This window comes from Parasteatoda tepidariorum, chromosome X1 (assembly GCF_043381705.1).
Source record: "Parasteatoda tepidariorum isolate YZ-2023 chromosome X1, CAS_Ptep_4.0, whole genome shotgun sequence".
Lineage (NCBI taxonomy): Eukaryota > Metazoa > Arthropoda > Arachnida > Araneae > Theridiidae > Parasteatoda > Parasteatoda tepidariorum.
The window spans coordinates 36,417,658-36,440,173 of record NC_092214.1 but is presented as its reverse complement, the minus strand read 5'-3'; the positions used below and the strand labels follow the sequence as shown (position 1 = coordinate 36,440,173).

The following is a 22,516-nucleotide window of genomic DNA, read 5'->3' as shown; positions in this document are numbered from 1 at the left end:
TAGTGATAATGCAATTGTGTTAATGATTTTATTTTACCTCTTTAGATAGACATAAAATTTCACTTGATTTACTCTTTCTTATATTTACTTGAGAAGTGTTACTATTTATCACTTTCGAAGGAGAAGCTCCAATATTTTGGCCAGTAGTTTCCTGCACCAAAACTTCATTAGGAAGTTTTATCAAATTAAAAAAAAAACTGCATCACATAAGTTTAATCCAAGGAAAGTTTCATGTAACAATAGCCCATTGAACATACTAGAGTAATTGGCATGATGGAAAACGTAAAACATGTTCTCCAACATTAGCTACTAAGTCTACTATTCAGATAATCATATAGAATTATAATTATACATGAAAGAGAGCAAAATTTTGAAGGGAAGATAGGGCACGTCATAAGGATGGAGATTTCAAAGGTGCCAACTTTCCAAACAGGCTATCAGTAATCAGAAATATAAAAACACAGAAATACAGTTAGCATTTAGAAAATTTTACGGTGCATGTAGCAGCCATGAATGTGGACAAAAATATAAAAAAAAGCTGAACTTTTACAATGCAGTTATTGGGAGGAGTAGTGTTCGATATAATACAGTGATATCAATGAGATTTACAAAAGGGCAACTTTTAACTCCGTCGGGAGATTTTTTTAATTTATATCAAAAGCGACAGAAGCATTTAGACAGTGAAATTTAAAATTTTCTTAAATATAATTTTAAAATCCTTTGAACACTACTATATTAAAGAAAATCAAGCAATTATAAGAAGTCACAGCTTAATCATCAATTTAAATTAATTACCAGTCAACCATTTTCAATTAAGTCACCAACTTTCACCTCAATATCTTCTGATATTGTTACTAACAATTTTCGTCACTTTGACTGTTTTAATTAACCAATCAAACTTGAATGTATTTTTTCAGCAGCATCGATTGTATGCACTTTGTGTTAACCTTTCTTTTGCGTTCGTATATCGTGTATGTTCGTATGTTGTGCTATTAAGCAACTTCAAAAGATTTAAGTAACTCCCATAGACAAAGCTAAAAATAATTATTCTATCTTCTGTAAAAAAAAAATATCTATGCTGAACTTTTAAAAAAGAAATTAATAATGCACGATTTCCATACTTAATAATCAGTCCAAATTTTATAAAATACCTAGTTTATTTAGAATTATCACTTATGGGTCTAATACTTACTTAGCTAAACTTAATCACTATTTTCTCTGACTGCTTAAATAAAATTATTAACAATAATATTAAGGAATGTTTTTCATACATTATAACTAATAATCAACAATTTTAGATTTTATGAGACACAACAAAATTAAATCTATTGCGGCCTTTGATTTCCAAGATCTCTTAAATAACATTCCACTTTCTAAACTAAAAAAAATTTATTTTTAGGTATTACTATGTTTATAAAAATATCCTAAATTGCGAATTTGATAGCTGAGAAATTCTTATTATTCTGTGACTTTCAATTATTCTGATAATGGAAAACATTTTTTATTCAAATTGATGGAATACCACAAGGATCTAATTTTATGTCACTTCTGGCTAACTTACTTTTACACTATTAAGAAAAAAATTATTCACTAAATACCTAATGTGTTTTTAGTGTATTTACCCCACGAAATCAATATTGCTTTATAATCATGACAATAATATTAATTTTTTGAAATCAATTATTAAAAAAGAGGGAAATATCTGCATTGACATATACGATGAAAAGAATGATTTCAAGTTTAATATAAATAAACTAATTACATGAAATTTGTTTGTAAAAACAGATTTTAAATACAATGGAACCCAGGTTTTACCTAGTCACGTATGTCCTAAAATTGCCTATGCCCGATAATATTAAATTACCCCGAATTTTATATTATCCTTTTTAAGAAAATTCCACTTAGAATGTTTTTCTAATAAATTTTTTATGACACTTGCTTATAAGCAGTTTAAAGCTTTTCTGACATTCTTTCTATTCTATCTTATTGTGTTTCCATACCCTCCAACTTATGAGGATTTTGAAAATAATTCTTTCTAGTGGTAGCGAACCAAAGTAGAAATTTTTAAAGCAAATGGATCTCTCATAAAACTTTTATCAGAACTTAAGAATAAATATAGCCATATGGCCTGCACTTTTATAAGTAATAGTGGACAAGTTACGCTAAAATTAATTTTTTTTAAATATTAAGACATTAATTTTGCTACCGTCTGAAAAGAAGATTTCTGAAACTACGGAAATTCCGTAGCAGTTGGAGGGTATGTGTTTCTGTTGGTGAGAGGGGATTTCCTCCGTGAGTCAAAATCAGAAGGGTAGGGGGATGGGCAAAGCAGGGGGAACGTGGTTAAAGGAAATATGGGAGTTTAAGTAGCAAAATTTACAAGTGGAATTTTTTCTTGCAAACTTTAACTTTTGATTTTCGGAAATATCCAATCATTTAAAGAAGATGACACTAAACAAGTGGTTAGGTAATAATTTCTTTTTCTTGATTCCAGTGACCAGCAAGATGTGTCTTAAACAAAAATAACTGTTACGGAAGCTCTAGATTTGATATCTACAGTGTTAGACAGTGTTCCTTAAAATGCATTGAAAATGGGTTTAATAAAGCTTTTACGGATTTATTGTTTCTCGCTACTCAACAGGAAAATCAGTTATTTGGAAGTCTTTAGAAGTTGATGACACGTACATCGATAGTAAAACACACCCAGTACTTTTCAATATCTGATTTAATGCCGGCTCATCATGAGAGTGATGAAAATGATGAAGATAAGCAAAAAATATTGGAGAATATATCCACAATTGAACAACAGTTTGAAAGCTTAAAACCTCAAAAACATTTGTGAATATAAGCCATAAAACAAATATGCAAACAATAGTATGTATTGAAAGGGATATTGTTTAAATTGCATCTAAAAAACATGTAAGGATTGCATATGTGTCAATTTTTGAGAAACATATTTATATTTTCTTATTACCCCAATTATACGTTATCATGCTTTGCATGTATTTTAATGCTAGTTTTATAGAAAACAAAAAATTGGGGTACTATTCTTAATTAAATAAATGCATGTAATTTCTATTTATCGAAAAACCACCTTATTTTTATAATAATTTAACAAAAGATTTGTGAAAATGTAAAAGTTCAGGCCAATCAGACTACTGCGAGGCAACCACTTCGAACATGATATTTTGGCTGAAAAAACACTTTTCAAAAACTGGTGATTTAACAGCAGGATCCTTGAATAGTGATTTTAACGTGACATACGTGAAATTTTTTTCGTTATCAATAAGCAAATAAAAACAAAAGTTCCAGAAACTGGAAATAAATTACAGTTTTCTACTTCGTCTCTTGGAAGTTTTTGATTGATACAATATTGATAGAAATGAGATTATTGCTGTGGAGAAAGCCTTTAGGTATGATACAGAAAACCTATTATTAAATTGAATCGTTACTGAGAAAATTTAGAGACACACAAAAAATTCATAAAATTAAACAATCAAAAACATTCTCCGGCAATTAAAAGTATGGAAAGGATTGACCAACTAGCAACATAGCTGCCAACATGAATAGGAAAAAATCCAGTAGATTTTACAAAATAATATTAATTTCATGATAATTGTTGAATAATGTACTAAATATTTTACGCATAGGGAATTTAAGGGATTTTTATAGTCATCAAAATAGAAAAACTGCAATATTTTCCAGTTATGATTGACAGTAAACATTTAAAAATTATGTTTTATGTTTACTAATAATTTCGAATATTAATAGGCATTTAATTCATCAAACATAGTTAAAAGATTTTTTTTAAATAATTTATTAAGAGAGCTCTGAATAAAAACAAACGGAACATTTTAGAACAAAAAAAGTTTTGAACTGATTTCTATAAATGAGGTTCATTAAATTAAGTATTAGTAATACTTATTTAATTATTCAAGCAAGCAAGTAGTAATCTATACAAAAATTCTATTTAAATAGGGATTTTTTAGGAAGCTTATTCAATTTTAGGGAATTTTCTAAAATGTACAAAAACCAGGAGAATTTTAAATAAACCAGTAGATCAGGAGAAACTACCAAAATCCAGTAGTCTACTGGAAAATCCAGTAGAGTTAACAGCTATGTAGCAATTATCGAAACATTACAATGCAAAGAGCAATGGTTGGGAATGCTTGAACTCCCAGTATCTTCTGAATATACTGGGAGTCTGAAGATACAGGGATCTTCTGATGATACTGGGATCACAGGTCAAATAAATTAAGAAATATTGTTCAATCGTTATTTGTTTTAACTATTCTTGCTGACATCATATTTCTAAAATGAGTTTTAATGGGCTAACAGTGCAACTTATGGTCGTGACACGGAACTTAATAATATTTAGAGAAATATTAAAACTTTTTACATAACTATAGTAGCACAGAAGAACATGTAGATATTAGCTTTACCATTCTTGATTTTCTAAAACTCTCACTCTTCTCGTAAGTTTCTCACTTTTATGCAAGATGATTACAAAGAATTGTTAGGATTTAATATCTTTTTCGGAGACATAAAAATGGAATATAATTTTCTATAACAGGTGTTCAAAGTCTTGGTTAGATGAATGGAAAAGGAAATTTATGTGCTCAAAATAACATATTTTAAGAAACTTTTCAATTATCTAATCGAAAGTCTTTAAAAAGTATAGTATACTTTTCTTATTGGAGTGTGTAAATGAGCCTGGTACCCATCAACAAAGGCACCTTAGCAAGATTTTCTACTTATATTTCAACATATAGATTATTGAGCGATCCAAAAATCAATAGAGATACTGTAAAATTAAAAAAAAATTTAAAACATCTCTCACATTTGGCTTAGTTAATCGTAATTTTAGCCCCATCTAATGGTAGAGATTCAATTTCGGTTAAGACAAATATGGCAAAAGATATATTGGCAGCCAACAAGGATGAATAAGAACTAAATCATTATAAGAGATACATTTTGCCTTGATTTTTCTTTCTTTACAAACCATAAGTTTTGGTCTTTTTTTTACACCTTGCTGCAAAAACTTTTCAGATTTTCTATCAGTAAGAATTTCCTTGACAATATTGGAAAATAATCTTGACTGCAAAAGTGAAATGGAAAAAAAAAAAAAAGCAAATGCTGTGAATGATGCTGGAAAAAAGTAATGTAATATACTCTCTTAAAATATGAAAATACGAAATATATTTAACAAATCATTTATGATAACAAAGATACTCAATCACAACTAATTCCACTTTTAGGAAAAAATAATGTTCCAACTTTTGGGCAATCTAGGGTTACTTTGTAATTGTTTGATTCAAATAAAATTTTGCACTCAGTTTTTCTTGTTCATTGAATAGGAGGGAGGGAGAAGCGAAATTTTAACCTTTCGAAAATAGCATGTAGTTGAGGGCCACCCGAATATACATATATATATATACACACACCTAGTAATAAATTAATTACATTCCCTAATATATATTTTTTTTTTCATTTTTGCTTTAAAAGTGACTCCTTACAAATAAAACCAGTTAACTAATGAGAATTCTAAGAAAATCATAAGAAATCTAGGGTATTATAGGGTAGTAACAAATTTTTTAAAGAATTCAAAATTTTGAAACAATTAACAACCTTGTTTAGTAGCACACTTCGATTAACTTACTTATAAAATATAAATATATATATATATATATATATATATAACAGGGTGCGTAGCCAAATCTTTGAATCAAAAATAAGCACTTTTTAAAAAATTTTCAAGCACTCAAAAAATTCATATTGAATCAATGATATTATTGAAAAACAATAACTTTTCATGAACAGTTTTAGCATTAAAAAAAAAACTCAAAAAGAAATGGACGTAAATCGTAACAATCAGTACTTTCCCACATCACCGAGTGAATTCAACTTGACTCTGAACTCAGAACAAAAGCACTCTTACCCCCTACATCAAAAAAGTGTAAGAAGTAAAATGAAATAAACAAGAATAAAATTATACATTAAAAAGAAAAACATTTAATAAGGATCTGACTCTATCCAAATTGGAGCACTCGGGTTTCACTTTCGAGTGTGCGCGCATGCGCAAGTCATAACGTGGGTACGACATGAAGTTCGTGTGAATGATCACGTAGCAAACATGCTATTTTTCGCGAAATGCAGGGGATCCGCCAGATATCACCGAAGGAAGAAAAAAATTATTCGTGAAAAAAAGCACTTTTTAAAAACGCCAGCTGAAAAAAGCACCATAAAAGCTTTTAAAAACAAAATCTCCCAAAAAGCACCTTTAAGTACTTTTTACAAACGCTACGCACCCTGTATAAATAAGATGAGCAATAAAAATTTTTAAACCTGTGTAGATGCATATAAAAGCTGGAGTGACTGTTGCCTTTTAGTCAGAGGAAATGGAACACTTGAACGGGCAGTTTTGGAGGATGAAGATTTGCCTTTACTTTGACAAGAAGCCTTACTACTCTCACAGGAAGTCACAGTTTTACTGTTCTGACCAGAAGTTGAAGCCATACAGTTCTGCTTAGAAGTCGAAGCCTTGCAGCTTTGACCAGAGGTGGAAGCTTTACTGTTTTGACAAGTAGTTTCCTGTAATGGAATGTTTTTTATGACTTTGTTTCTTTATGCCCACATTATAATGCTTAAAGTGAGCGCTATGAAAATTTAAAATATATTTTAGACAAGAGAAAAGTATTGTGGATAGTGGAAACATTGTAATACATTCACTGAGTACAGGCAGATAGGGGAGGGAGAATTTTGAGAAGTGGAATAAGTGTTCTTCCAAGATGGTGTATTCAAGCATTAAGATCATGAATATCGTGCAATCACCCTTAAAAAATATCAAAAAAATAATATATACATTCCACTGTTGCATCAGGGTGTCCAGAGAGAAGACATTATCAAATTCCCTGTAAGTCCCAGAATTTCCCTGTATCGGGCAGATGTTTAATTTTCAATTTTATTAATAAGAAATTTTATAATCTAAAATATAATACAGTAGGGAACCGATAATCCGGAACGATCGGGACCATCGCTATTCCGGATAACTGATTTTTCCGGTTTTCTGAATCGCTACAAAAAGCCGTTTTTTTTATTGTTAAACCCAATTTAAAAAAAAAAAATTAGGAAATAATCTTAAAAAGAAAAAACGATGAAGTAATACAGTAATGATTATTTCTAAAATGATGGTATGGTAAACATCTTTCAAAAAAAAAATAAAAATCCTAAAATCTTATGAGGAAAAAAAATTTTTTTTTTTTAAAAATGGTGGAAAGATTTATCGAATTTCGTTCCGGTTTTTTGGTTTTCTGATTTCCGGATAACGGGTTCTGTACTGTACAACCTATAATTATAATATAACCTAAAATATAATATAACCATATTAACATTATGCATTTGGAAATAAAGTAGATATTATACGTAGTACTGCAAACTTATATTTCTCCTAGTACATAAAATGTTACATAACTTCAACACTGAATAAACAAATACAAGAAATCACTGTATCACAAAAACATTTATTCTCACATTATTTCACAAAGAATGAATCTGCTCTATTACATTACTAATTTCCTTAGTAGCATCTTCTTTGATTTTAGCAATTTTTTTTTCCAATTCTTTCTGAATCACTGCTGTTTTTTTCTTTTTGGCTTCAATAGCCAAATTTTCCTCATCTGCAAGTTTACATTTTTTTATAACTTCCTTCATCAATGAATGAGCATTTCAGAAGGAGTGCACAAGGGGTTTCGAAATTTTATACGAATTTACATTTTTTACCGTGGAAATAATAGTATCGTATACCATTCTTTGTGATATCAAAGTCTCTTCTTTTAAATTTTCTATCAAACATTGAGAGTTTACAGAGAAACCTCTCTCAACGTTTGCATTACCGTTATATAAACTCATGGTGAGTTTCATGACTTTGGTGATTTCATGGTGATCTTTGAGGAGTTTAAACACATCTCTCCACAACACATCGACACGACTGTCAGTCCTATTAAAATTTTTAAGTAGCTCTATAACAAGATTTTGTTTCAATGCACTTTTATATTGGCGCTCAGCTTTATCAGCTGTTGGCCCATCGATCCAAGCATTTTCCATGAGAATTGTAAGTAAATTCTTAATCCTTAACGAAGCCAAATCGACAACAATTGCCACATCTGGATCGAAGCATGTCACTGCCTTAGTCAGTGGATAAAGCAATGGTGATTTCTCAAATAATTTTGAAAGACAATCGTTTCTAAATTGTGACACTTCATTATCTGCAATTTTCTTTTCTTTGTTCCTCTTTTTTAAAGCATTACGTGCAGCATAGCCTAAATCAATTTTATCTGCAGGTAAAAAGTTATCTTTCTTGCTAAAATCTATTTTATGTAAGGAATTTTCTTTTATGATATTATCTTTAACAAATTTACTAATAATATTTAGGCAAATAGAATGCAAAGAACTATAGAGAAATGGAACAAGTGGGGCGTCTTTTTGGAATTCCTCTGAAAACGGCTCTACTTCAGCAATAAGGGACTAGAAAAATTGTAGTATTGCCTCTAAAAGTGGATCTTCAATAATTGCACAAACATTGATAAACGATTCAGTCCGTAAATTATCTTTATTCAGCTTCACTCCAGATATAAATTTCTTCAGGTGGGGAATCATATCTATGGCACGTTGTGCAACATCTCCATTCTGGAGCCATCGTACAGGACAAAATTTAATTGGAAATACATTCGAGCTCGTATATTGTACAAACAAGGCACGACGTGCCGGAACATCTTTAAATAGGTTGTACAGTGACGGCAAAAACTGAATCAATGACCAATTTGTCATCCTGATTCCTGTTTTGAAAGCTCCATGTAAAACATGCAATCCACAGCTGCTTATATTAAGAATGATTGGATGGCCCTCCTGGCTTTCATCTCTTATCTCGGCTTTTAAATCCTTAAAAAATTTATGATTGACGTTTGGGCCATCCATAGAAATTTGAACCATTTTTGATATATTCAAAATCGACAAAGCCTCTTTAAAATTGCGCCTAATTTCGTCTGCTGTGGTGCGACTTAAAAATGCGGAAGTTAAATATCTGGTGCAAACAAGTTCTTGCTCATTACACCAGAATCTTACATTTATGTCCATCTGAGTCTTTTGGGAAACCTTATTTAGAAATTCGTCGAATCCAACAGTGAAAAACTCGCTTTTCGAAATATTTGTTATTAGTTCTGTTTTGAAATATGGAGCAATACCATATAAAATAGAATATGCTATTTTACTTTTTTTTAGTTTAATGCTTTTGGCAATCTCGCCATCTGGAAATAAAAGCTGAAATAATTCTACATCCTTCTCGGACATCCTAACAGATTTATGAGTAACAACAGTGTGAAGACACCATAAAATTTCTGCTTTCGTAACATCATCTCTTAAAAGGAATGATTCAAGACCTTGTCTTGTAGAAGGGGTAGACAATACTGGATCATTTAGGGATTCGACAGAGCTGCTGCCACTTCCAATAGTTTTATTAGAAGACTCTATGCTTGGTGCTTTCCCATTGTCAGAAGTGAAAAATGTTAATGGTAATGTCCCTTGCATTGCTTTCATTCTTTTTACATGCTGTGCGCTTTTGGCATGGCTTCTAAGAGCCCGACGGCCCATATTACTTAGTGAAAATGTTAAATGGCAAACAACACATTTTGCTCTATGGATGTCTGATTCAACCTCCTTAACCCAGTCTTTGAATTCTGGATTATGAAGCCAATCCACTTGGAACCGAGCAGCCATACAATTGTTTTATCTGCAAATAGAATAAATATTCAATATAATGCTCATATATTGTGTGTATTGTATAATTTTAAATAAATAGCAAGAATTTAAAAAAAAATTAATCTGTAGTTTGGAGAATCATTTATTTTTTCTACGCTGCTTACTATAAAATGGACTACTCATTGCATAAAATGATATTTGTATATCCCTTGTTTAATACCACTCTAATATTCTTAAATTATTATTGATTTAAATCAATGTTTTTTTAATGATATAATGAAAGCAACATTCATGCGAATATTAATTTGCATGTATATTCTTTATATTTCTCTGGAGAAAGCATCATTATCATTGATATATTTTTTAAATTATATTTAGAAAAAAATCTATTAAAATAATTTTTTTAGAAAAAAAAATGATGATTGATTTGAATCAATAGTCTTTTTCTAATAAAATAATGAAAGAAATATGCTATTGAATACATTTACAGGCATACTGCATTTCTTATATGCATTAGTAAAATACCATCATTACCATTGAAATCATTTAATTATTATTGTTTGTATTTATTAATAAAACTTCATTTCATTCTATTGAAACTAAAACTATTTATATCTTATCATAAATATTAATTTTTTACAAAAAGTATGTTAAAAAAAAACAAAGCTTGGATTTAAAAAAAAAAAAAAAACATTAAGTTTTAAACAGTGGTTTGAGTAATGGTTTAAACCAGTCAACCCAACAATAAATTATTAAACGCATATTTACAATTTTAAAAGTAAATAAAATATTGATGGTTTCATGTAAGAATTTATTAAATTTTTCCTTGTCTTCAATACATAAAAAAAAAATTTTTTTTTCTTTGCTCATTCAGAGTGTTATTTATTAAAATTCTGTAAATACGTATCACTAAGCTGGATTTTAAAACTACGTGAGCACGAATTGTGAAAAGTTTAAGTTTTAAAAATTGCAAAAAAATAATCTTGACTAATGATTTAAGTTTTGCAGGAAAGCGAATCGTCATGCTTATCGAATCGTCATGCATGCGAATCGTCAAATTAGTCCTTGAAAATTATAAAAATAAAAAAAACATTAATCCCCCTTTCATTAAATTAATGAATATTTAAATATTAGAGATAATAAAATTAACGGCTGTAGGAATTAATTTTTAAGAACTGGTCAGTTTCCTGACAACGAAGATGGAAAGCCGTGAGTTACATTTTATACTCCTCAAGATTCTTACTTTTTTTTTATAGTTAAAATATCAAAAAAAAAAAAAAAAAAAAAAAAAAAAAAAAAAANAAATAATAAAAAAAAAAAAAAAAAAAAAAATTAAAATTTGCTGAAAGAAATTCAGAAAGAATATTAATTAAATAAAGAATTATGCCATCACGCGAAAATTATAAATTCAGTTTATCGAAAAATCAACCTGCCGTAAACGAAAATAAGTTAAAAAACACAAATTTATAGGAATAAAAATAAAATAAAGTTCATTAAATTGAAAATAAAATAAGTTATTAGGGGGCAAGAACAAAAATCTTCCATGCGGAGTCAATATTGCGCAATCGGAAGGACAAAAAATAGCTTTTCTGTTATAAATTTTTTAGAACTTATTTCTTAATGACGTTACGTATATAAGACCTTAAAAATGAAATTAAGCAAATATTTTAAGATAATTTTAAATAAATGCTTAATAGTTATAATTAAAAAAAAAATAAGATAAAGAACTTACCAAAACTCCTTAGAAACAAAGGCGAACACATGCACGATCCTTTTGACTCAGATGCAAAGCTGCATGTAGAAGTTCCACGTGACAATATCGGAGAGGAAATGACGTCAGCAACTTCTAGGCCACAGCTACTTACCGCACGGGAAAGAAAACTTGTTTGTGACGTCATCCATTACGAAGCATAGCGCCGCGGTTTGAAGCATTCGGCGATTGCTGGCTATTTGAATACTTTTCCCTGATTTACAAAGATTTCAGAAAAATTCCCTGATATATCCCTGATATTTCCATAATTAAAAAATTCCCTGATAATTCCCGGTTCTCCCTATCGCTGGACACCCTGTGCATGGAGACAATTTTCCAGTATGCAACCTATTGAGGTTTCAATAATTAGCAGCTAGGATACAAAATTAAAGTATTTTAATACATACAGGAGAATTTATTTATATTTTATTTCTAACAAAAATAAACTTATTTTGCGCTCAATTGTTTCTTCCTACTTCCAAGACAGGTGGATAGAAACTGCTTTTCGTTTTTGACTTTAAATTGCTTATACCAATAAAAAAAAATTTTTTTGATTTCATGCTTCTTTCTTTAGTAGCAATTTCAAAATGTATGCTACAAAGAAATAACTAAAAAATTCTTTGCACCCTCTGATACACATAGTTCTTTAATGAAAACACAATTTACGATTTCATTCAAAAAGCTTTATAAGTAAGTTTCCCTCCATTGATCCATTAAGTAAGAAAATAAATAAAAACCTACTGTATTTTTATTTTATTGTGTCTAATAAACACTGTGATTCCTTTTGCTGAAAAACACTTTGTTTGAAGTAATAATAAAAAAATTTGTGTGGTCAATATCACATTAATTTTTTATATTTTCATTGCTTTTAGACAAGTGGTCTTAAGATTCATTAACAATACATTTTCTATTTAGTTCTAAAATTTTTGTTCCTTTAACCAGCATTTACAATTTAGAAATTATTAAACATAAGTATAATAAATATGTTTTTGCTTTAATTTCAATTAAAACACTATTTATAATGAAGTTTCAAAAATCAAAGAGGTCTCAGAACCTTATTACCTAATAATATTTTGCAAATTATATTAAAGGACAATTACGTTTTTCCTTCTAAAAAAAAATTACTTTTTTCTACATTATTTTGTTTGTCAAAAAGAAAAATGATAATAATACAAATATGAAAACTAAGTATGAACTTAATACAATTGCACAGGCTTTAAAAAACAACAACAAAAACACAGAATCTGTAAGCCTGAGATATTAATTTTGCTAATATATGTTAAAAAAAAAACAAATCAATGATATATATAATTCAGAATTAAAAGCTTTATTACTGTTTTTGATCGAGTCTTTCTCAAGTTTTTTGTTTCAGTGCCATTTTGCAATTGTTTAGTAGAAGCACCTTTCTTATCCTACAAAGACAAAGGAAAAAATAACAATTAGTAGAAGACAACAAATGCATAGCAAAAAAAAATATATATATATATATGGCAAATGGAACTTTTTAAGCATTTCAAGATTCTTTCACAGAACTAAATAAATTTACATTGACTACAAATGAAATACAAATCTGTTTTATCAAGCCTTTAATCAGTCTTGCAGGATTTGCAATTTTCTTCCAGTTAAGAAATTTTTATTTTGAAAAAAATCTTATTCTTTATTTGATTTTTATAGACTGTCATGAGTTAAACAAAACAATAAACTGCAATTTCTCTTCTATATTTATCTTGAAATATTGCCCGCTCCCCTCCTCCTGCAAAAATCATCATTCTTTATTACATGGATAAGATTAAACAAATAAGACTTAAAATCTTACAATAAACAATTGAAATGAGCTATGAAAGCACAGTGACTGAGCCCATGCACATAGTCTAATTGTAAATCTAATCTAATTGTAAAGCTTTAACCTCTATCAACCTCCTAGCTCAGGGGTCGGCAACCTTTTGAAATGAAAGAGCCAAAAGTTACAATTTTACAAAATCTCCCGCTTTTAAAGAGCCACTGAAAATTTTTGATTTAATGCTATAATATTTTTTTATGTATATATGATTTTTAATTAAAAAAAAAACGGTTTTGAATACAGAATAATATTTATTCTTTATTTTTAAAATACACTAATAATTTTTTTTAAAATCTAGTTTTTATTTAATTTTTAATTTTTTTAACTTATTTCTTTTTTTTGGGGGGGGGGATAAGAATATTTGGGTCATTAAAATTCAATGAAAATTGTAAATTTTCTTACTAATTCTTGTCATATTTTCAACAAAAAACGCAATTTTTTTTTATTAAATGTGCAACGAAACACAATCTTATCAGACAGATTTTATAATAATTCTTTTTAATTCTTCATAGCAATTCCGTAATAATATTCATTTATATTATAGCAGAATTTTTTCACAATTTTCCTTTTTTAAGAAATATGTACCGTCTATTCTTGTTATTGTTAAAAACAATTTTTAAGCACTTAATTATTAAACATTTAAATAAATTTTGCATTTTTTTGTCAAGGCAAATGTTAAATCGACTTATGATGAAGTGCTAGAAACGATGGTCACATACTTTTTCTATTTATTGTAATTTCTATTTCTATTTATTTTCTATTTATTGTAAACTTTTATAGAGCCTCAAGCTTTCCAACTCAAATAATTTAACATTTTAAAAAAAAATTAATTTAATAAAAGTAACGATTTTCTATTATTTTAAATATCTTTTATACACAAAATTACAACATTAATGTATTTGATTGCTAAATTTAATAATATGCAGGTAATTCGGAATGACCGCTCTTAATATGCATTTAAAGAAATTTTATTTCAAGTGAACGCGAAAAACGAACGGATAGAGGTCACACGTTAGAATTTTAACAATCGAAAACAAACAAATCACTGTTGAGGAAGGCGAGTGTAAAAAGGCGATTAACGATTTTTTACCAAATTAAATAACTTTATAAATTAAAAACTTCAACATTCACCTGGCAATTAAACAGGCCTGTTATTATTACTATTATTATAAAGATTATATCAATATATTGCATTAGATATTTTTTAAATTTATATGCTTGTTTTTTCCCTTTTAAATTTTAATTTACTACATCCGCTGAAGTAGATTTTTATCTTTATTTTTGACAAGGTTTATAAAAATTTATATTAAGGGTGGTCTTTTCATAACATCATGTTTTACATGATAATAACATGTGATACACATCAAAGGCTTTAAAAAATGTAGATGAAAATTAAATTAGTATTTATTCATTAAACTGAAACATTAAACTGAAAAATTATCAGACATCAATTATGACTCGTGCATTTTTTTTAAACTCTTAATCTAAGTAGGATTCTTTCTGATGCATTTCAAATATTATATGCGTATTTATTTAATTTTAGTAATTTGATTTGCGAATAATTATTTTTAATGCTTATTTATTACTAAAATTTTATTTTTCATTTTCATTTAATAATTTTATTTATTTTTATTATTCATTTTATAATTTACATTGTTATTAATATAAGAGCTGTGACTAAAATCTTGAATGGGGATACAGAAATAGTTCTTTTTTTTCTGGGGGGGGGATGAACTAGTTTTGGAAGCACAGATAAATTTTTTCACGCATTCTTGCCTTAAATTTGTAAAATGCTAAATTTTTTATACGAATATTTCTTTATATAAAAATAATACTATATAAATAATAAATTAAACTTTTAAAAAAATTTAACTATGTATTCAAACATTGCAGCGTGATAAATCATAAATAAATATTTTTAAAATTTGATGATTTGTAAATAATGCTTTACCGAAGAATGTTCAAGTCTTTTTTTAAAATATTAAAAAAAAATACCCTTAAATCGCAAAAAAATTTTTTTTTCTAGTTAAGGTAGTTAAAGTACAATTTTGTTAATTATTTATTTTGTTAATTATCGTGCCTTTTAATACAAAACTGTGAATTGAGTTTTTACATAATTACAAAAATATTAAGTTTCTTTTTACTAATAATTAACTTAAACAAATGGAAAATTGTTAACTTAAATCTAAAATATAAATAAAAAACATTAAATACATACGAAATACATCAACATAGTAACAAAAAAGATAGAAAAAAAATTATTTAAAAAAAAACTGCAGCTTTTCTATTTTTAAACACATTACATTTTTAATAAAATAAGCATTAGTATAGTTTTGTTCATAAAGGATTGCAGTTTGAACTTATTATAAAAACAACTGCTACGAACAAATATAGAATTTGATTTTTGAAATTTAAATTAAATAAGATCTGTGAAAAATAATCTCAACTGAAAAAATTAAATTTAAAAATAAATTACTATTTTAAACACAAAATTAAAAAGCTTAGTAAATAACTATTTAAAAAAAGGAAAAAGAATTCCTATATTTAGAATTCAAATGTGATTTATCTGTTTCCATCTCAAGCTCCTACTAATGAATATAAATAACGTAAAAAAATTTTAATTGCTCTTTTTTCTTTCTTTTAATCATTTTACAGTGGAAAAGAGATTAAAATTTTTTTATCTACTTCATAAAAATCAATTTTTACCCATATATATTTTTTAAAAAAATTTTTTTTTTCTTTTTTGAAAAAAGTCTTATACCTAAATTTTGAAGCAATAATTGAGGAATTAATTTAATAAGAAAATAACAACATATTTAATGAAATTTAATTTTACCTTAATATTTAAACAATAAGACTGCAAATAGTAAATATTCATAAAAAATTTATACTTACATTCAATAATAATATTAATTTATAAGATATGCTTTGAGTAACTAAGTACTTGTAAACTGGTACTGGACAGTTAAAGACAGGTCAGTGAAGTAACTGGGGAGGTGAGTGAAAAGAAACTGGACAGTCATATAGAGAAAACCACAGCTGTATGTGCATTGAGCCCTTTCCTTCCCTTTCTTAACGACATGGACAAAGATATTGTCTTTATTCTTAGAAAGAGCAAGAGAAAACGTGAGAAAAAGGCATTTCTAGATAAATACTTTTAAAGCACCCTGGATTTTTCAAGTTGACAGAAATTTCCGGGGTTTTGTCTGCTGTTTCACAAGATCAGAGTCGCAGGCATCATCCTTTTTTTGTGCCTTTTCATGGTGTCGGTAACGGCATGCTCAAACAGACAACAGACTTGCCACTTTTCCGGGTGAATACTCGGAATCGAGTCAGAATGAGACACCCCTCTAACTGGGCTTAACGACAGGCCTGAGGGTAGCGGTTTGTAATTAACGATTATAAGAATATAAAGCTCTTGAGAAATTAGGTACTTAAAAATATTTTTTCTTATTTTTAAGGGCTTTGGTAACAATTTATTAATTTTTTCGTATGGAACTGGAGAGCCGCAACTTTACACCAAAAGAGCCACAGGTTGCCGACCACTGTCCTAGCTCATAATGAGCTGTTTTCCGAATGTTTTACTTTAATAATTGGATTATTTTTCAATTATGGGTTAATTTCAGCATATAAAAGAGAATTAAGTGGTTCTTTAAAAATTTCTTTTTTACTAATGTTATTTAAATAAATTAGTGCAGCTCACTTCTAACAGATCAGATTATTTCATTTATTTTCATAACAACATTAATTTATTTATAATTAGAGGACGCTAAGATTAATCGATATTTTCTCACATTTTGATCCAACAAAGATATCACCTTTTTTGATTTGCCCCCTTCTGAATCTGGGGAAGGATCATCATTGTTGTCATCTTCATCATCCTCTCGTATTTCAGCCAAAGGTCGCTATAAATTAAAAGAAAAAAATATTGATATTTAATGAGAGTTCTTCATAAAATTTTATATTTAAAATCTTAAATAATCTCCAAATTAAATACACAGTGTTTTATATTGAAGGGAATGTATAGAAAGCATACCCCTGAATGTTGTAATAACTTAACTTAGACAAATCAAACTTAACAGTGAAACTTAAGTTATACAGATGTTTTTGTGCCCCCAAATACTTATGCAATATTCCAGTTCCAGCTACACTTATGACAGAATATCTGTTGGTAATGATTCAAGTATGATAATGATAGGAAATGATTCAAGTATGATAATGATAGGAAATGATATTGGCATACTGTTAATAAATTGAGCCCTTCAATTATCCACACCTTCAGGTGATGTAAAAGTTGGGAAAACACTGTCTTTAACAAAACCTCATAAGAAAATTCATAAAGGGCTATCTCAGCAGCCAACAAACAATCTAAATCTGGACTCATACGTCCAGTTCATCAGAAAAAATATTCAAAAATAAATAAATAAATTTTAAAAAAAATCGCTTAAAATAAAAATTTAAATGCAAGAGCACAAAACCACAACAATGAAGCAATAGATGAAGAGGTAGGGGTGGGGAGTGAATGAAAGCTCATAGCTGATTGGGAAATTCTAGTCATTCTTATCAGCTCTGTATAGATAACAAAGAATACAAAGGGGAATCCCCTCAGGAGAGGGAATTTTTCTACCACCTTGTTTTTCCCCCTTGTGAAGAAAGAAAACTGGTTCTTTCTTAACCTTGAAGCTTAGGAGGCGGGGACAAGTTCTTTCATGCCCCAACAAAAAAAGGATTAGTATCAGCTGGTACAGTCTAGTTCAGAAGCATGTGTTTCAGTTGTAAGCTGAAATTCAGATCACGTTTTAAGCCTATATTTAATTGCTAATATTATGTTATCTAAACGATCGATTACGGGGGGAAATGTCTTTTATTTATTATTTAAACACGCATTTAATCGCGAAATCGGCCTGGCGAATTTGAAACTTCGATAATTCTATCAATTTAAGTAAGGTATGTAAAATCCGGACCTTCCACACCCCCCAGCAGTCCAGATTTTCGGGGTTGCACTGTAATATATGCTTAGCTACACAATAATATATGCTTAATTATAAAAGTAATTATAGTTGCCATTTAGTAAAAAAATTTCATAAAATTAAGTACATTAATACTGCCTCTTATGCAAAATAAATGTAAAAATTTAATTTATTATAAATTCAATACACAATATTTATTATAAATTTTAACAATACAAAAGTGAAAGAAATCTGGCAGTTGTTGGGTAAATAAAAAATGTGATGATAAAGGCCCAGGTAACATTTTTTCCTCCTTATTTTTTAATAATAGTACTGAATAAAGGAATATGCAAAAAATTTCATTTTTTGTCGAAAAAATATATCACGATTAAATTATTTTGAAGAACAACAGGGAAAAACTCCTTAAATTTAGAATTACATTATGCCAGTAAAAGGAATCTTTCTTTTTTACAAACTTCTTTTAGTTATGATTATTCTCTGAAAATCAAAAACATTTTTCATGAAACTGTTTAAAGTTACTGTCACTCAGCCAGTCATTTATTAAAAATATTATTATTACCTTTAATAAAGTTATACCATGTGAATTGAAATAGGAAATAAAAACCTACTTTGTTCAAAATGAAACCAAAATAATGACTCTTTTATTGCCTGTTTAAAGTCTTTCCCAATATATTTTTAAAAAAACACTGTGTTAAATGTTTTGTAAATACACATAGTTTTTAAAAATGTGTAAGTTCATAATTTATAAAGTAATTAAAAAATGAAAATAAAATATACCCTGAGTATACGTGGGTTCCAATGATCTGCTTTACGCTCTTCTATTGCTAGCTCAATTTCCTCATCTGTGTCAATTGGTAACCCCATGTCCTTACGGTCCTTTTTCTAGCAACAAAAAATTCAATTATAAAATGCATGTGAAGGAGAAAAGTTTATTGAGCAATTTATAAAACCAATAAAACTGAAACAAACAATATATAAATAAAAAACTACATTTCACATAAACACTGAACCAAGCAGGAAATAACAAAAATTCCTTTTTGTTGGGTCAGTAAAGATTGCTTGACAAAATCTCCTCAAAACAATAGAATTTTGTTAGTCACAGAAAAAACAATATATACTTCAATTTTACAATGCTTTCCCAATCATCAGAATCTCCAAGAATTTTCACAACAAATTTTGCGACAGGTCAAAACTGAAGTAGGATAAAATAACTAAAAAGTAGCACAGATAAAAGACAAGTTAACTGCATAGAATGGAGAATTATTTGAACATGCCATTCTATTTAAATTTCGCCTAGCTAGTTTTTTTTTCTTAAAAAAAAAAAAAAAATTACAGAAAAATATAATCTTTATTAGCATATTTTGTAGTAATGTCTGTTATCAAATTATTTTAAACTTTTATCTAAAAATTAGGTTATGCATTTGGACTACTTGCTAAATAAAGGAAACCTTTTTGCGCAAGAACTTTTATTTCATATATTTAGCATTGTGTATAACGGTTTAAGTTAAACATTTGATAATTAATATTCATATTATTTTGAATACTAAAAAGTATTACTTAACACAAAAAAATATGGTAGGAATTTCTTTATTGCAAAATACCTTATTATTTCTGTACATTAGTAAAATTAGTCTGTAGCTTGAATGAATAAAAAAAATATTTAATTAAAGCAAACTAATATACACTTTTAAGCATTTCTATAAAATGAAGTAAATTTTCAGAGGTTCTTTGTAAAGAAAAAACATGTCATTTAGGAAAGAAAAGGATTTGCTCAATTCATAAAAGGAAATCTAAAAATTAAGAGTGAATTTGTAAATAAAATACTTACAAGATCAATTAAATTCCAATATTTTTCATGAATAGTATTGATAGCTGTATAAAAATGGGGTTCAGACTCCTTAGCAGGCTTTGCAGTAAACTCATCTACTTTATCCAGGTATGGATGAATATTACGGATTAAAACTTGATTACTGTAAAAAAAAATACTTTTATGAGAGACCACCCCTTCAATAACAACTTTTTTAATGCACCAATTTTTTTTCCAATCCTTAATGTTAAAAAGTCCTCTAGGAATGACCAAGCAAAACTTTGTGAGCAGCCGATTATTGACCACCCTTTTAGAAAATGTTCCTGCCTTCCTTTTGTGTAAATTAAACAAAAAAAAGTTTCAAATCAGAGGGAGGATATTTCGCCTGTTAACTTTTTACTAAATAGTCGCAAGTAGATAATACAATATATTGCTAATATACTCTTGATAAACCCATTTGGTCAGAATGTTATAGAGGTAGGTAAGGGGGAACGACAAGCTGAAACAGTACAGATTCAATTCGGTGTCCCATATCACATTTCCAGTGTTATTCCAAGAAAAATTTGTTTCCAAGGGAGGTAACCAATTTTTCTGAACAGAATCCGCTTTAGAGTGGGATTAGTTTAAGTTGTACTTTTTTTCATTATATACCCCATTTTGTTACAGAGCTTTACCCATGTCTAAGAAACGAGTTATTTTAATGTTAGAAAAGCACATTGAAGTGATGGAGTCACACAAAAGAGGAAATTTGGTGAAAAAGTAGGCATATATTTTTGGTAGTAGGAAAACCTAAATCAATAAAATTTTTAAAAAATAAAGTTGCGATTCATAAAGAATGAGAAGACTAGAAGAATTGGGGTCTAAAAAGAATGCACAAGGAAAAATTTCCTGAAATAAACACATAACCTTACTAAAATATTTTTAAACTGTTTGTATAAAGAATATCTCAACAAGTGGAGCTTTGATGAAACAGGAAGCAATAGAGATAGCAGATACTCTCAGGATAAAAGACTTTTGTGCAAACAATAACTGGCTTGATAAGCTTCAAATTAGAAATATTGTCATGTTTCGATTGTTATGAGGGGAAGCTGTGAATGTTGAGAAAAACGTAATTGAAGACTGGATAAAGTGACTCCTATTGCTTTAATCTGGATATGCTAATAAGGCATTTTCAATATAGATGAAACTGGTCTTTTTTTATTCATGCCCTTGCAGATAAGAGCATGTTGATAAAATCAGCAAATACCATAGGCAAAAAACAAGCAAAATAGACAGTGACTTCAGCTTTATGTGCAAGTGGAACAGGAAAAATTAAATCCACTGATTATATAGAAATCCCAAAATGTTTCAGAAGCAAAGACACTACTAAAATTGGAATTCGCTGGAGGTCAATCAGAAAAACCTGAATGATTTATGCAATCTTTGAAGAGTGGTAGATGGATTTTGATAAAAAAAGATAGCCAGAAAAGAAGAAATGTTCCTCATGTTAGACAACACCTTTACACCAGAAAAATCAACCATTTGCTATGAAAAGTGCAAAATTGCTATTTTTAGCAAGGAAAACCCTTTTAACATTATTAATAGTTTAAGTTTGAATGTCATTGGTATGTTTTGCAGTTAGTCATTGAATGAATACTTCAGAATTAGCAAAGGAGAACAACTGATAAAGTGTAATGGCATAAGTCCAAATTTTTACGTAAAGGAGGATGGTCGCTCGCAAGAAGTTTCTGTGTAATAAGATTTAAAAATATATTTAGATTTAATCAAATTCAGGAATTTTACATAATATATACATTATAAAATGAAACTATAGAAAATAAAAACATATAATGTAAATTTACAAATATAGTGCAGATTTCGAACAAAAATAAAATTTTAATTTTTCTATGGGTACCTATTGAAAGAAATTTTCTATAGAAATAAAAAAAAAATATTTTGAAACAATCTCGTAAATATTTTCTACTCAACCTGTGAGAAAGCATGTGGAATAATATCGCACCCTATCCCTACAAAAAAGTGAATTATTATTGATTTGTGAAAATAAAATTCCTAACAGCATTTAGTATCTGACTTTCTACTTGCAGGGATGAGATTAGCCGAAAGGCAAAAAAGCTGAATTTCCACAATAGCAAATTTTACGCAAGCGCAACCCTTTAATAATAAATTCCAGACAGTTTAAGGTAATAAATAATGTGTTGACATACAATTGTGTACTAATCTATTATTATATAAATGATTACATTGATACTTAACATTTAGTGAAAATAAAAATTACCAATTGAAAAAATAAAGCTGGAAATTATATTTTTCCTCAGTTCACATAAGAGACAATTATTACTTGAAAAACTACCTGGTTTAGCAAATTAAAACTACTGAGAATATACATTAATATTTCA

The 22,516-nt window shown here is 28.3% G+C and overlaps 1 protein-coding gene across 4 annotated transcripts in view; it reads right to left on the bottom strand.

Annotated features, from left to right (window-relative positions):
* LOC107448987 (cytokine-like nuclear factor N-PAC) overlaps positions 1-22,516 on the bottom strand; it is an 85,115-nt gene that overhangs the window by 40,012 nt on the left and 22,587 nt on the right. For 3 of the 4 annotated variants that reach the window (XM_016064374.4, XM_071187814.1, XM_071187815.1), the window contains 5 exons: positions 20,142-20,283; positions 19,091-19,195; positions 17,138-17,248; positions 12,838-12,915; positions 6,346-6,591 (listed from right to left, as the gene is read on the bottom strand). In XM_016064374.4, coding sequence (XP_015919860.1) covers positions 6,346-6,591; positions 12,838-12,915; positions 17,138-17,248; positions 19,091-19,195; positions 20,142-20,283 — 682 coding nt within the window. The remainder of the gene's footprint in view (positions 1-6,345; positions 6,592-12,837; positions 12,916-17,137; positions 17,249-19,090; positions 19,196-20,141; positions 20,284-22,516) is intronic. The other variant, XM_016064376.4, reaches the window with a different exon arrangement.